Source organism: Akebia trifoliata, chromosome 12, assembly GCF_017979445.1.
Source record: "Akebia trifoliata isolate Shusen 1 chromosome 12, ASM1797944v1, whole genome shotgun sequence".
Classification (NCBI taxonomy): Eukaryota; Viridiplantae; Streptophyta; class Magnoliopsida; order Ranunculales; family Lardizabalaceae; genus Akebia; species Akebia trifoliata.
In genome coordinates, this window is record NC_141386.1 from 4,208,709 (window position 1) to 4,225,868 (window position 17,160).

Sequence of the window (17,160 nt, forward strand, 5' to 3'; positions counted from 1 at the left end):
CAAATAAATAAACCTAATTTTCATAACTGCCTCTCATAATTTTCAAACCCTAATAAACTTAAATAAAAAACAAGCTAAAGTTATTAAACTGTTCCTAAATATTATACTAAGACTATGAGCCAATAAAACATCAAAATAAACTCAAAAAACGTAAAATTAAAGGCCTAAAACAATCTAAAATAATCCCGAACAACAAAATGATAAATCTAGACCCAAATAAGAAAAAAAAAACCTAAATAATTACAATTTTTTTCTCGGAACCCTCGACCGTTGACTTGATTTGCGTTCCGCATTAGTGACGCTACCTTAAACTTTAGTAAAAGAACGCCTTATAACAAGCACCTTCCCACAACATGCAATCCTCATCTGATAGAAAAATAGATATCTTTGAAAGTTGGCATATGAGGTCTGCTACCAATAGATATCTTTGAAAGTTGGCATATTAGGCATGGATATTTGTTTCCAACTAACCAAGTGAATTTTTTTCTTTCTAATCCCATCACACTAAAGAAACTTCTGGATCATTCTACTTAGCATCAATTCTAAGTTCTACAAACAATGAACAATGATATATAGTACATTGAGATACTAGCAAGAGTACTTTTTTATAGATCAAACATTTTATAAAAAGAAAATAAAGTGGAAGCCAAGATGGTCATCTAACAAAGCAACAAGAAGAAAGGAAAGAAGAAAAAAAAACACAAATTATCAACATGCAAAAGCACTCAATCATAACACAAGAGATCTCACTTGAACAAAAAATATTCAAACATAGCTCCTCCAAACACAGTGATGATCCTTGTCTAGTAAAAGATTAACTCCATTATAAATATAGGAACCTCGTGCAAAGGATGCTCATTCCCTTCAAAGATCCTACTATTCAACTCCAACCAGATACCCAACATACGGTAAATGGGTTTAAAGACCAAAGGATTCTCATTTAATAGGAATTTACATTAAGATGCCAACGTTGAAAGAGATACAATATTGAGACCAAAAAACACAAAAGAGATTTGAAATAACGAGAGAAAATGAACCCACCACCTCACTTAAGAAAGCGCAAGGATAAGCTGGTGATTGAATGATTCCAGATGATATAAATAAAATACAATACCTTCTCCCTTTGGACAAAAGCTTACATTTCCACAAACTGAGCCGGTGACTTATTCTCTCGATGCCAAGGTCCCAAATAGTTTTACTTTTATAGGGCAACCCAAGGGGAAGACCAAGATAACTAGTTGAAAAGTAACCTACATAAAGATCCCTTCCATAAGCTCGATACTAGGTGTGGAACCTATCCCCAAAGACCATTCATTTTTTGTATTGGTAGTTTTATTCCTATAAATGGCCATCCCTAAAACCACTTCTAAACATTGTAAGCCTAAAGAACCTCATGTGTTGTATTGAAGAATCAAAAAGCACAAATACACCATTTGCAAACTGAAAATGAGAATTACATGGTCTTTCAATGCCTACTCTAAAGCCTGCACGATACCAATTTGCCACTGCCCCCCTTACTAATCTTCCCCTTGCTTCCACCACAATGTTCAAAAGAAAAAAATGAATGGATCTCCTTGCCTAAGGCCTCTCAAGCTCCTAAAGAAATCAGTCGGGTTGCCATTAACCAATATCGACAATGTAGCCGTTGATACTCACTTCATAATCCACCCCATCCATCTGCACCTGAAGCCCATCCTACCTAGCATGTATACAAAGATCTACGAGCTTATGTAATTGAATGCCTTCTCCAAGTCCAACTTACACACCACCATCGGTATCCCTTCTCGTTTTCTCGAATTTATGCATTCATTGGCAATTAATACCCCCATCAATAATTTTGTGGCCTTTGACAAACGCCCTTTGTTCTGCCCTAATAATAGCTACAATGGCCCGTTATAGTCCTGATCCTAGGAATTTTTAGATCCTTTTATATGTAGCCCCTACAAGACCACTTGGACGAAGATTTGATATGTCTCTATCCTCAACACAAGGGATAAGCATAACAAAAGTGGCATTTGAGCAATAACCAAGATAACCACATTATCAAAATGCTTGTAGTGCAAGAGACAATTGGCTTGGAACAGGTAAACTTATCCAAGGCTATGTTCTGAGGTACTAAGCAACCAATGAGACTTTATCACAAGACATGTTTTACCAGTCAATTGGCTTGTGCAGGAGTCAACTAGCTTGAAAAAATGTTGTACTCCAATCCCACTCGTATCTTTCTATCCTTTTTTTTTTCAAGTTTTACCATTAAAAAAATTTGGGGAAAGAAAAGTGTGGTGCTTGTGCAGACTGCTTGAGTGGACATGAAGAGACATAAAAGGATCACCCAATGCCCAAACCAGCAATCAGGTTACATACAATCACATATTCAACAAAGAAATCAATTAGGAAGTGTACAACGCCATGAGATATAGAATGCAGACTTTTCCAATATAGTAATCATTATTCAAGACTACAAAAACTTAACAATAAGAAACAATGCCAACCATCCCTTTGGTCTTGATAAATAATGGATATTAATGAAAGCCATTTCCACAAAAATGGCAAAGACACTGCACAAGGTATTAGTAAAAGCTCATTTGTTACTGAGTGACAATTGAGAAATGGTTGCAGAAATAATAAAAAAATTCTAGCCCATATCTCATAATGATCAGTTTGGCTTCACAAACTGAAGGGTATGCAGCTTCACAACCAAAGAAAAAAAAAGTTGCTCATGAAACTGTCCGACCATAGCAAACAGAAGCAATATAAAGACTTTTAGCCCATTTCTCCTGCAAGATATCATCACAAGTAAATTTAGTACCAGGCATCTAATGCTAAAGATTTAGCAGCAAAGAAAACAAAATGTACATAAAGAATCAACCTTAACATGTGTGCTTGGAAAAGCTGATGTCCGAATAGTCTCCTGTGTTTCATCTGGAGGCTTTCTTCTTGGTACACTAAGAATGAAAGCAGCCTGGTCCCCAGTAGCTGCAGTTGCCGTGATGCGATAACCACTATCCCACCTATGATGAATACCTTCACTTGGGTATAGAAAATCAAGTTCAACAACCTGAAATTAAAACAACGTTATCAGTTTAAATGAATTTCTTCCGTAGCACAAATTAGGGCTGTCAATGGATCGGGACCGTTCGGATCAGGGTCAATTTGGTACTAATCCAATAAGGAACAGATTGGATTCAGGACTGATCCAATAAGAATCAGATCAGGTCCTCATCAGATCAGATTTTTATCAGATTGGACCAAACCCGATTTTATATGCAAAATTTAAATAAACTATATAAATCTCAACAAATAAATGATATAATTGATGTACTTTCTAACATATTATCGGATCGGGACATGGTAGATCCATATCCGATCCAATAAAATATCGGATTGATACCGTCTCTGATTGGATCCTTATTGGAATCCAAAAAATCAATCCAAACCAAAAGTTATCGGAACCAATTGGATTTCGGGTCTGATCCGATCCATTGACAGATCTAGCACAAATGATGCATCGGAATAGACAACACAAAAAGACCCAAGAAAACCTGGTCCGAATATCCTGCACCACGAGACATAACGATACCCCATCTACTTCCTGCAGTAGCCATGGATGTAACAAAGAATCCCTCCCGCCACTTTTTGTTTATCCATTTGAACGGAAATGAATCGCTGACCTTATAGGATTGCTGTGCATACTGCGTACCTAGATTCAAGAAATCAAAGTAGGAAGTTAGAGAAGTACATATGAAAATTGCAAAATCTAAATAATTACAGTGAATGACTAACGAACCCTTAGACATTACTACTAAAGAGCTCCCATTATTAGCCCCCGCTATAGCACTAATATAATAGTTCCTCTCCCACTGCTCCATAATCCAATCCTTGAAACAAAACCAGGAAAAAGGGTGAATTTGTTAATGCAAGCATCAATGTTAACAGATCCAAAGACTATTAATTGGATTTGTTTGAGTGTGGATATAAACAAGAACACACTTTGTGAAGAAAACTATTTGAGATTTTGTAAACTTGATTATCGAAACCCGTGCCAGCATCCATAATAAGGGCCCACAGATTTGCACAAGATGCCACGCTACTGATAAATAGTCCATCTTCATTTCCTTTCTCAATGTGCTGGGCAAGCCTCCCATCTGTCACATTATAATGGTACCTAAAACAGGAAAATAAAATATGAACTTTTTTTTATTCACAAGCAAAGTGGATAGAACATAGTGTCATTTTAGGTTACTAGAAGGTGGCATGAGCAAAGGCACATGTATTAGAAGGGCTTATTTGTAATTTAAAACATCAATTTAAGCAGTTTTGGAGATCACATAGTAAAAAAGGAATTTTTATAATTTTCAAAACTAACAACATGATTACAGAGCTGTGGGATTCACTTTTCTTGGTTTTTGATTAGAATGACCCAATTCCATTATATTTAAATATAAAAGTGGTGACATTTACGGCCACTCAAATTTTGGTGTCGAACCACTTCTACTCCTTCTCTCATTATAATAGTAAAGATATTTACCTTTGCTTCATAGGTCGGCGAGCATTGTATACACTAATCCATTGTGTTGCAGGCATCCCCATCCGTACCTTCTTTTTTGGTTGCTCTTCATCTTCTTCTTCCATACTTAACCGGCCTCTCTTATGACCGACCTGGTATATAAGCTTTACATCAAAGCAGTTGCTCATTAGCTGTATTCTAGGATGAGATTAAGAATGTATCGATCGCAATCAACCAAAAAAATTAAAATGAAGAAGAAAAAAACAGTACCTTTTGTGCACCATCCGTGTTAATTGGCCTAATATTCGGATTGGGACCTACAACCCCATCAAAGAGGGAAATATATTTTGCATAATTAGGCTCCTCATCAAATTTCAAGTTCACCACATACTCAACAAACAGTCTGAATGGAAGTGGACAAAAGTAACACAATGCCTCTGGAGATGTTGCCATCTTCTTCTTGCAGACAAGGAAGCCCTTATTCTCTCCCTGTGGTAGAAGAATGTAGAAGTCTGATGAAGCATATGAAAGATAACACATGGTGTCCACTAAAATAATTTGAAAAGAGCTTACTTGGTATCCTTGCCAAGGAAGACGACCGCGTAGAAGAAAAATGAGTGTGTAAGCAAGAGATTCTAAGTCATCTCTCCTGCTTCCAGTTCTTCCCAGGTGAGCATGAACGCTAGCATAACGCATTGTTCCTCTGCAGACCAAAAGGGTTATAAATGAAAGTGCAACAATGTTGAATGAGGGAAGAATGATTTAGGCTAATGAAAGCCACCTAGCCAACTTTGAAACAGAGAGGGAAGAAAAGAAAAGATAATTCGATAAATGGTTCAAAAGAGTACCTGAAAATGTCTGGTCGCTGGTCATACTCAACATGCTGACCAGTTGAATTATCTCGCCACTTAGTGGCTGATACCCGGGAAAAAAAAAACAATTATAACTAATGAGATACACAAGATACTATGCTGTCTAGTATATCAAATCTGCACGCAAGAATATAATTTACCTAATCCAAGATCGACTAGAAACAGCTTTTTCTCTTCAGGAGTCCCTGGGGGGCCAAGCAAAAAATTCTCCGGCTTTACATCCCCATGCACATACCTGTCATAGATTGTGGAACTCATAATGATTTTGTGGACAAAAAAACACCAAATAATTCACAATACTAGAAAACTACAAGTTAGTATGAACTTTTATTGAAAAAAATGAAAGAAAAATAATCAGATCTCATAAGAGAAAATTTTATCACCCTCTAGCATGCATCTTCTCCAGTATAGAAATTGCTTCGATTGCAATACATGCAACCATGTCAATGGACATCCTGCAGACAAAAAAAAATGAAAAAATAGAAGTACGACAATATCAAGTTACTTGGTAACCTAGCAATAAATATAGCCTTGTGTTAATTTATAACAGAAACTCACGTATGAGAGTTGCTATTCCAAAAATCCCACAAACTTGGTCCCAACATATCCATAACCTGTAGGATTGAAGAGCATTCACACAATCATACAAAATCAGATGGAGAGGAAAACCATCGAAATACTGTAAAATTAAAATATGTGAGCACTAACAAATGTGAACTTACCATGACATAATAGTCCCCTTGCCGGCCCTTGTAGTGGACTCGTGGCACACCATGACTACCACCAAGTGTGCTGCAAAAGGCCACAAATAACAGACGATATGGGTGACATGGTCATGCTCGTTTAAAAACCTGATAACAAATATAAAATATCCACAACACAAGCAAATCTATGACAAGATAACAGAAAGTGACGTACTTGTAGACTTGCCACTCGAATGGGGGTCCATAGTTGCATCCCTTACTACTTCTATGCTCGAATTTCAACGCCACCTAAACACACATATTGCAGGCATTTTAACCAAATGAAATCCAAAAGAACGTCTGTAATCAATGATTAAAAATGGGTATACATATATATCACCTCTACAGCCCCGGGTCCACTAGTCCTATCATTTACGCTTGCATTTGAAATACGACGCCCAACATATACTTGCCCAAAGCCTCCTTTGCCCAGCTTTCTTTCAAGTCTGTACACAGGGGAACCACCAACTTGGACCTGTAGCAAAAACAAAAGGATGAAAATATGACTCAAATATAGGTAGAATCATTGAAATGCAAAAGAGTTAACACAAGCATGAAAAACAACAAATAAACCACTACACGACAGTGATGCCAGCAGTGAATGGGAGGTCCCCATACACTACCATGAGACAAAACCCATCAGTAACTCTTCTTGAGGCTTGTAAATACTCAAAAACTTGGATCCCAACAAGCAATCCCGCGACGAATACAGGCATTGCTAGGAAAATGCCATGTTCATATATATCGGCAATTCAATGTTTTTGGTAGCAATGAGTGGAAAAGTACCTAAATGCAGTGTTTCTTACATCACATTTAAAGAAGAAGAAAACCTGACTAAGGAAAAACATCAAAAACTACTAAATTAACATAGAAAAAACAAAATTGAAACCCACCCACTATTCTGTCCGTTCCATTAACAATTGGCACGAAAGAAATCCAAACAGAATTATTTTTCCTAATCCCATTCTTTCTCTTCGAAATGCACCAAAACTGTGCTTATAAAATTCTAGACTTAAATCAAAATACCGATCAAAGAAATCCCAAGCTTCCATCCCCCAAACTGGTTTTCAGAATCTCACATACATTCAAACCCCAAATCACCATAAAAATTCACAGAGCCATAAAAATCTAAAATAATTGAAATTTTGAAGCCCAAGCTTCCAAATTTATTTCATTGTTCTATACAATTAAATCGCCAAACTGGTTTAGAATCTCACATACATTTTTAAAATAAAATAAAATAAACAATCACCATAAAAATTCACAGAACCATAAACTCTAAAATAATTTAAAATTATGAAAAATTGAAACCCAAACCTTCTCAGGCAGTGGAGCGGTGTTTCCTTCATCTTCGGCCGCAAGACCCTTATCCGCACTCCTCCCTCCGCTACCACAATCGTCCATCAGCTTCTCCTCTTCCCCAAACAACCCACCAATATCACCACAAACTTCTTCAAAATTCCTCTTTTCTTCCTCCTTAGCCTTCAAATCAGTCTTCGGCACAGAACCCTTCACTCTATTCTTGTTATTTTTGTTAATCGGTTGTTTGTTCTTGGGTGCTCGCCTTCTTCGATTATTCGCGATTACTCTCTCGGCTTGGACTGGATTTGGTTTCGGTTCTACTGCTGCCCTGCCCTTGCGGACTCCACTACGCAGAATCGGCATCGTTCATCCATCAAATCCCATATCTTGAAACCTTAATTGTTCATTTCTTGTAAACTTTTTTTTTTTTTTTTCAGAATCAGAGAACCCCAGAAAAAACAAAAAAAGAAATAAAAAAAAGTCAATTATGATTCGACCGATTTCGATCGAAAATCAACCAAAAACGAAAGAGGGAAATGAGATTGCGAAGAAAATAGGATTTCGAAAATCTGAATTTAGGGATCTGTTGAGAGAAAAAATAGGTACTATGAGGGTTGAGGTTTCAGAATGAGAGTTCTTGTTCTGTAATTGATGATCTCAACCGTTCATTGTGTATGATCAGACACTGGAACGGAGTTCTTTTGTGTGTGTGTGTGTGGGTTTTTTTTTTTTTTTTTTTTTTTTTAAGAAAATATAGAATATGAGGCCGAAAATTTGAGAAATGTTAAAAAGAAGAAAAAAAAAATGGACGTCTTACATCTTACTAGTTAGGCCTGCAAGTGCAAGCCACGTGTAAGACATTGGTGATACGTTTTTTTAAGGGTATTTAGAAGTACCCCTTTCAAATTGAAATTTTTTTTTTTCTTTTTTTTTTTTTTTTTTCAAATTCCTAAATTATTAAATCAAAATTTCACTATTAAATCATCTTTGAGAAAAAAAACATTGTTGACTTAAAGTCAAGAGGGTAACGGGGAAACCTAATCCTGTTTTTTTGACCATAAACCTAAAATCACAAAATATATATATATATAGGGAGTGGTTCGAAGACCCTAACATCTACCCAGTTTCGTGTCAAATTTTTATGGCCATAAGATCGAGACATATTTGACAGTTCAGATTTAATAAACTGTTTTAACTTAAAACGTATAGTAATTACATTCAGCCCCCTTTCCAATTTTATTTCTTTCAAAAAAGAGCCCCTTTATTCTCTTCTCCCCTCTCACTCAAGTTCCTAACTGAAAGCTGAAAATGCTTCAACTTCAACTGCCAATCAAAATAAACAACAAAACTCATATTTACTATACGTTTACTTGAGGATACAATTACACATATCAATATCATAAAATGGAAAAACATAACACAATCAATGTCAACCACAGAAACATAAACCATTAAAAATCTCAAATACCCATTAAAGATTACAGAGTTTGCAGTCATCTAGAACCCATGAATCTCTCTATTTCCAAATATCGAACTTATCTTACTAAATGAGTGAAGAACAAGAAGCTGGCACCCATGGATTACAGAAGAATAGAAGAAGAGCTGAGGTTGTAACAATCTTTCTCTCTGAGAAATTCACTAATCGTTCTCTTAGAGGGTTAAGAGAGAGAGAGAGATGATGATGGCTCTGAATCGTTCTCTTTAGGACCTGTAACTTGAGAAAGAGAGAGAGTGCGATGGTGATGGTGAGAGTGCAACAACGAGAGTATGTGAATACAAGAAAGAGATATATATATATATATATATATAATATATATATATATATATATATATAGAGAGAGAGAGAGAGAGAGAGAGAGAGAGAGAGATTTAGATTTTCGTTGCTTTTCAATCTCTGTAATTTGGTATAACAGAATTCGAAGAAGAGAGGAGTTTTTTTAATGAAATAAATTTGGAAAGGGGACCGAACGTAATTACTATACGTTTTAAGTTAAAACGGTTTATTAAATCTAAATCGTCGGATGTATCTCGATCTTACGGGCATAAAAACTTAGCACGAAACTAGGTAGATGTTAGGGTGTATATATATATATATATATATATATATATATATAATATCCTCTCTCTTTTTTTAATTTTGACAAACTCATACCATGGTCTTCACTTACAAGTAATGTTAAATAACTAAAAAACCCTTTGATTTTTCTTCATGATCCAATCATCTTTAACCTCTATCTTGAAGATAATGATATTGCCAATGATGGTAACGGGGTTGGCATTGACGTTGGTGATGATGATGAAGCTAGTGATCTCAGTGTCATTTTAGAATGAGTGAGATTTTATAGGTGATTTGTATTGTAAGTTGTCTCATTTGATAAAAATCTCTTCTCATGTTATCAAGTTAATAATCTATGTCCATTTCTTTAACTTTTGATAATAAAAAAAATAGTTAATTTTTAATTATTTAAATATTTATTTTTTAAATAAAATATGATTTTGTGATTTTCACTTTTTTATGAAAACAAATTATAATTTTTTAAATGTAAAAAGATATACGGATAAATAATTATAAATTAAGTTAAATGGTTTATCTCGTATGATGTGAAATGACTCTGGCTTTCATATTTTGGTGGGTCATCTGAGATCCTTTCGACCCAACCAAGTCAACTCAATATTGGAGTGGACGAGACGAAGGGGACTACTAAGTTCTAAAACCTTCTTGATGATGATGATGATGGTCATGGTCATAGTCATGGAGATGGAAATGAGAAGGGTATTGAGGTTATTTCCTAGTAATCTATAAGAAAAATCCGATGATGATGAGAATAATAGTGGAGGTATGAAGAGGGTATTACAATCATTTTTTAGTAGTTTATAAGAAAATACCAAGGTCAAGGTGGCAAGTCGTCAATTTGAAAAAATAAAAAGAAATATGATGATAACGTGATAAAATAAAGACAATGACGTAGACCATGATGATGATGACGACAAAAGCGATAATGAAAGTCATGAAGGTGACGGTGATGGTGATGGTGATGAGAAGATGAGGAGGAGGGCCTTGAGTTTGTTTTTTGATAGTCTATATAAGCAAAGACCCGAATCAAGGGGTATATCATCAATTTGAAAATATAAATAAGGAGATACTTGAAATATTTAAGAAAAAAAAAAACATAGAATATCATGCAATGGGGAGTTTGAAAACATAAGCAATGAAAGACAAAATGGAGGTGAAATCATTTTTTTTTGAAAAATTATTTTAAGAATTTGAATAGAAAATTAGCCAAGATTGTAAAGTGATTCAAGGAAGTGCCTCGAATTATTTAAATTGCCAATCTTGTTGTTGAATAGAGGAACATCACCTTCTACAGTGTAGATATGATCAAAAGGAGAAGATCTTGCATATCGAACTGAGATTAAAAGAGCTAGTAAGAAAATCAAGAGACACTTCAAGTCTCTTTTGCCATGGATGTTGTTGAAGAGAGAGAGAGTTACAAATCAAGTTTGTAGAAACATCAGAGAAATGGAGAGTGAGAGCAAGAACGAGTAAGAAGCTTGGGTGAAGGAGAGCAAGTAATAACCCAAATCACATAATTTTTTTTATAGTAATAAAAGATTCTTATATCAACATTTTTTTAACTCTCTCCAATATAATCATTTTTGCACTTAAAAAAAACCTCTAATGAGTTTTCTTCAGCCAAAAACATTTTTTTTTTTGCAAAAATTCCCACAATTGTTTAATAAATGCCTCTGATTAATTTAATATGGTAGCACTTAACTAAAAATGCCTCTAAAATCTTATAATCATCCTTTTATTTTTAGAAAATGCCACTAAAAACTGGTTTTTCTGTAGTGACCTCATTGATTCAACTAAGTTTCATTATCAAGTTTTGATAAAAGTTTATTATCTTTAATGATTCAAATATAAGGAATATTAACATCTGATACCTCATGGGGACGTTAGCGTTCTTCGCTACATTCACTTTCCAATAATACTCCTAGCCCATTTTGTCTTTTAATCAAAAGATAATAATATATTGATATTTTACATGATAAATACTTGTTTACATAATAAATATTTGATTTTTGATATTGATTGTCAAAACATTTATCGCTAACAAAACATTTAAATTCAAAGACTAAAATATCCTTTACGTTTATTATGTAAAAAATCAATATACCTTTGTCTTTTTTACTAAAAGACAAAATGGGTAGGAGTGTTATTGAAAAGTGAATATAGTGGACAATGCCAACATCCCCATGAGGTCCTAGACATTAAGCTCATTAAACAAACCTAATTTTATTTTGATTAACAAAATAATTTTATTTTATATCTTAAAAAATAAATACAATTAATATAGGTAAAAAAATTAGATATCTTAAATTCAAAATTCAAAATTCAAAATATTTTCAAAATAAATAAAAGTATACTTAACATGAAAATATTTATATATTACTATATAGTCTCAAATTAGGTTGAGCTAGGTTGTTCGAACACTTACCCTAACTCAATTCTAATCTAGGCTCAACACATGTTCTACATGACTTGGCTTAGGCACACCCATCAATTGGCTTGAGCTTGGACTAGCTCACCTAAGTTGGAGCCCTAGAAGAAAGATATCAAGCAATGGTATTTAATAAAGCAAGGCATGCATGCCGTGTAAATCCCCCCAAGTGCTACACGTCGAAAGAGAACACTTGAGTTTACTTTGAGGTAGCGAAACTTAATTTGCTTCCCTACTCTCTTAAAAAATATGTATGTATAGATATACAATAATGCTCCCATGAATGGATTTTTTTCTCTCTAATTCATTGATAATAATTTAGTAATAGTATTGAGAATATTGAGTACAAGACGGAACAAATCATTCCTTTAATTGCCTAAAGTTACAAAATTATCAATTTATTTTCATGTGGTCCTTTTTACAAGAAGTAGTTTGTCAAATCCATAAGTTCATTTGTAATAAAATGGTATCCTTGGGTAGCTCGATAAGTTCTTTGGGATTTACTATTTACACGATTACTTTTGAAGAAAACTGAGCTTTTAGTTTTTGAATTTGGTTTAGAGAAGTTGAAAAGAGTTTGAAAACACTAGGCGCTACTTCAATCGAGAATCGATTTTGAAAAAGAATGGACCTTGTATCACACATCTTTGATGTGAAAGTGGACAGGATCCATAGATGTTTTTTCACTTCCATCTCAAGGAATGCGTTTATGGTTCCCATACACTTTCACGCCAGAGTGTGCCATGTGAGGTCCAATCTTGAGGTCACTTCAGCATTCTTCGTAAGAAATGTTGTTTCCAACAGTAGAACCCATCGAGTCTGAGCCTGTTTCAAAATTTGACGGAACGCTCCTCGTTACAAGACACATTGAGCTTTAAATTTATTTCACACCCTTACATTTCCACTTAAATTTGAAACACCTCTTGAAAAAAATGCCATGTGTATCCAATGGAGAGGGTTTCTTCAAAATTTTGAAGCGGGTTGGCCGCTTCAAAGTTTTTTTCCGAAATCATCAATGAGCTAATATTTGCCTATTTGGTGTGTGTAGGCGCACTTAAGAGAAGGCCAAAATGTTCAATGGGCTAGTGGGCCCAAGAAGTGTCCAGTGTTATGTTTGGGCCCTGGAGTCCTTGAATACATTAGGGGCCATGAGTGTTTATAATATCAGTTACTATGAATAGGATCTTTGGGCTGGAGTTCTATTCTAGCAACTTATTAAGCCTTGAGTCTAGGTTGTGTTAGCTTTCCTTCCATGAAGAACTCAGCCCAATACCTTTCAAATTCAAGTGGTAGCGGGCTGTCTCCATGTTTTTCTTTTATGTCTATGTTAAGAGCCCGTTTGGTTACACATAAAAAAGAAACTTTTTGACCATTGAAAGTTAAAAGTCTGTTTGGATTCGTTTTAGAAAACTACTTTCAATAAGTAAAAATCCTTACTTTTTAAAAAGCAAAAGGAAACTACTTTTTACCTTTAGGCTATGTTTGGATTGAGAGAAATGGAGAGAAGAGAAACTCATTAACGTTGTATTTGGATTGTGAGAAATGGAGAGAAAAGAAGAGAAAATAAATGAGTTTCTCTCCATTTCTCTTGTTTGGATTGTTGAGTGGGGAGAGGAGAAGAGAAGAGAAGAGATGAGAAGAGAAGGGCAGAGAAACTCAATTTCTCTCCACCATGTTTGGATTGACGAGAGAGAACTTAGGACAACTTTGGAATTTTAAAATAGCATAAAAGAGATCTAGGGGCATAGTGGGAATTGTCAAATATTTTATAAGTGTTTTTCTCCATTTCTCTCCTCTTATCTCCACTTTTGAAGAGAAAGAAAACTAACATTTTTTTCTCTCCTCTTTTCTCTAATTCTTTTCTCTTCTCTCCACTTCTCTCAATCCAAACATAGCCTTAAAAGTTACTTTATTCCTAGCTACTTTCTACTTTCCATCCAAACGGGCTCTAAACCATTCGTCTTGATGCATTGAGTTTTCATATCATCAATGAGACCATGAAAGAAGTTTTGGACTGTTTTTTCAATCCTGATGAAATCATATTGAGAATATCGATGAATCTCTACTTAGGTTCAAGTCAAGCTTTTTACAAGAAAATTGGATTTAGGCCTACAACATCAAGCCCAACAGGCCTTGTGTGCAATGCAAATATGGTGGACGCAACGTGTCTCGGCAGACCTATACACTCTCTGCCCATGGCTACCCAAGCCTACCCAACGTGGACTGGCTGAATTTGGGCCCACATTGAAACTATATTGCCCATGTAGGCCCATGGTCAAGGACCCATAATCACATCTTGAATTAGTAGTTAGTTAGTTCAGGCAATGTGGTTAGAAATATTTTCTTATTAGAAGGCAGATTCACAGATGCTCAGTGACAAAATTTTATTTTTTATTTATAAGAAATATTTAAATCACTGTAAAAAAATAATTATTTTACATCTAAAGCACAATATTTGATTTTCTCATATGATATTTTCAAAATCTCGAACGAGTCATCTTTGTTGTTGGACACATCGACATGATGGACGATTCACATTAACTATCTTTCTCGATGGCATCTGAGACCGTGATATCTCGCTCAAGCCAGAACAGTTTGTTCATACTTGAATTTGTAATTATTACCAGCAAAAAAAGAACATTCCAGAATAACTATTGTAGAGGTCAATTTTGTGATAAATTGACCTTGATCACGATTCCATCATTCAATCCATAAAATAATAAAAAGAACATAAAAAAAGATAATAGAGAAAACAAGAATTTTTTACATGGTTCAACAAATGTGTTTACGTCCACGAGTTCGAAGAGTTGTTTCACTATAAATCTCACGGTTACATGGTTTCCTCTCCCATTCTCCTTTACCTTCTCTCTCTTCCTTTTACAATGGCCTCAAGGCCTTTAAATAGAAAAATCCTAAAAAGAGTCTTAACCCTAATTAAGTTACAATTAACAACATTGTCTCTTATCCAAATTAATAATTACATTAAAAAAAAAAAAATATCCTCTTAAATTGGGATTCTTCCTTAGTAAGATAGAGTCATCTTCAAATGATGCCACATGACTGTCGAGATACGTGTTTATAGTGTGGATGAACAATCCGAATGGAAGACAAATTTATCCCTCCACAACTACCAATCAAGACCAAAAAAAAAAACCCCTTCAAAGTAACCCATTAATATTGTTATAACTTATAACTGAAATTTATGAAAATTAAAATGGACCTTTTAATCATTATTCGTCTTTATGAAATTTTGAAACAAATGAAACATTGGAAAGGTTATTTCCCTGTAGTACATTAAATTATGAATGTGTTGGGCCTTAATTATGTCAATTTTTATTGTGTCTAAAAAGTTAATCTATGCCCAACCCGTTATTAACCAGGCTGATCTTCGTAAATAAATAGCATACGTAAGCCCGATCCAGCTCGGCCCATGTGCTCTCCCTTTCCAAAAGAAAGAAAAGGAGAAAGGTAGACTGGTAGAGAATGAGAAAGAAGAAGCAAACATCAAATTTAAGCCCGGCCCCTTTACTAATCAGGTTTGCAGGACTAGGCCCAAAAATGAATTGGGCTTGAAATCTATCCCAATTCCCAAGCCTAGTTTATTGAGGATAGGGCCACGGATGAGATATACCCATTGGCACCCCTATTTTTTTTTTTTAGATAAGTAATTAGTGACCATTTTAAATAATGTTTAGCCAAAGTGAAGTAAGTCAATTTATTTTTAAGAGTCGTCATATTCTGACTCTAAAAATTTCACTCAGTCTACGTGGCAAGTGCACAAAACCATAGATCTTTTTCTCGGGGATACACAAGGAAAAAAATCTATGGTTTTGGCACTTGCCACATCGACATAGTAAGTCTTTTTGACATATATGGCAAGTGCAAGAACCGTAGATTTTTTCCCTTGGGATACACAACTGCACATATTTTATGGGGATGTGGAGTTGTGCATCTCGAGGGGAAATATCTATAGTTCTTGTAGGGTACACGTCAGTTGAGTTTTTGAGTTACCCAATTAGGTTGTGTTACTAAATCATTAAACATTTTCTTTATTTTTTTTGGAGCTTCTATCATCACCACAACTTGTACTACTTAATATACCCCAATTTCTTAAATTATTCATGACACCCGAATTAAAGATTAATACACATTCTTGAAACATTACAAAGGTTTGACTCAAATTATAATCTCAACATTATAACACTCGTTTCAAACAATTTCAATAGTTGTTTACAATTATTATTAAGCTCATATAAAATCATATATCCAAAAAGTCTAAATCTAACAACAAAAAGAAAAAAAAAACAAACACACACCAAGAGAGCTTCTATCACCACCCTTACTTTTACTTATTCTCAACCATTCATATATTTTTATTTTTTTAACTAGGGTGTAATAAGTAAAAGTTGGGATGCAAATAACAACTCTCTCTTTTTTATAGGTAGAATGAAATTGAACCCATGAACTCAAAGTTGCATACAATTTTTCAATCAAATGAGCTATGGATTTAAAACCCTTATGACATATTGGAGTTATAAGCTTGTTTTTAATTAGATAAGTAGTTTAGGTGAGGGTGGGTTTTGAACCTAGGTATGTGGTATCAGCACCCACAAGACTTTACCAACTTAAAGTAGCTGAAACCTTCCCTTATTGTTGGGACCTGCAATAAGCATGAAAGCTCACACAAGGAAGAATGTTTTAAGGAGTTTCTTCTAAATTATTGAGAGAGAGGGGTAAGAAACTCTTTTATGATATAAGAGACGAAAAGAAAGAGAAAATTAAAGAAAAACAAAGAGAAAGATGATACACACATACACATATGAGTTGTGCTGGAGTGACCTCAATTCACACTTTGCTGACGTTGAGATGCTCACACAATCATAGGTGTTTTTCACTCGTATCTTGATGAAAAGCATTTATGGCTTCATACACACCCCTACGTCAACAAAGTGTGAATTGAGGTCAATCTTGAGGACACTTGAGCATTATTCTCTCTCTCTCTCTCTCTCTCCTCTCTCTCTCTCTCTCTATATATATATATATATATATATATGGGGGCGTTCAATGGCCAACTTTTTGGCAAAACATTTTTCAAAACATGAGTTAGAGGTTTTGGAATAGGCTGATTTTTGGTGAGGATGATCTCTACGGTGAGGAGATCATCCTCACAAAAAATCAGCCCATTCCAAAACTTCTAACCCCATCAAAAACAGTTTACAAAAAATGGGCAGTCC

The 17,160-nt window shown here is 34.7% G+C and overlaps 1 protein-coding gene across 2 annotated transcripts; it reads right to left on the bottom strand.

Annotated features, from left to right (window-relative positions):
- Window positions 1–2,415: 2,415 nt before the first annotated feature.
- Window positions 2,416–8,152, bottom strand: LOC147388706 (Protein kinase family protein). 2 transcript variants are annotated; one of them, XM_086418097.1, is made up of 16 exons: window positions 7,440–8,150; window positions 6,463–6,597; window positions 6,298–6,371; window positions 6,102–6,171; window positions 5,938–5,993; window positions 5,763–5,834; window positions 5,520–5,614; window positions 5,356–5,422; window positions 5,081–5,210; window positions 4,778–4,996; window positions 4,529–4,671; window positions 3,991–4,165; window positions 3,788–3,878; window positions 3,543–3,700; window positions 2,870–3,058; window positions 2,416–2,777 (listed from the first exon to the last, which is right to left on the bottom strand). In XM_086418097.1, the coding sequence occupies exons 1-16, from the start codon at window positions 7,785–7,787 to the stop codon at window positions 2,718–2,720; spliced, it is 2,082 nt and encodes a 693-aa protein (XP_086274223.1). In that variant the 5' UTR covers window positions 7,788–8,150; the 3' UTR covers window positions 2,416–2,717. The 2 variants fall into 2 exon arrangements, with proteins under 2 accessions (XP_086274223.1, XP_086274222.1); XM_086418096.1 differs by having other exon boundaries at window positions 3,543–3,878; window positions 7,440–8,152.
- Between the last annotated feature and the right edge of the window lie 9,008 nt (window positions 8,153–17,160).

Excerpts from the sequence above, each read along its gene's own strand:
- LOC147388706 (XM_086418096.1), bottom strand. The coding sequence starts at position 7,787 with ATGCCGATTCTGCGTAGTGGAGTCCGCAAGGGCAGGGCAGCAGTAGAA. Across the intron at positions 5,211-5,355 it reads CAGCGACCAGACATTTTCAG|AGGAACAATGCGTTATGCTA; the intron begins GTACTCTTTTGA and ends TTTGGTCTGCAG. Across the intron at positions 3,879-3,990 it reads CAAATAGTTTTCTTCACAAA|GATTGGATTATGGAGCAGTG; the intron begins GTGTGTTCTTGT and ends TTTTGTTTCAAG.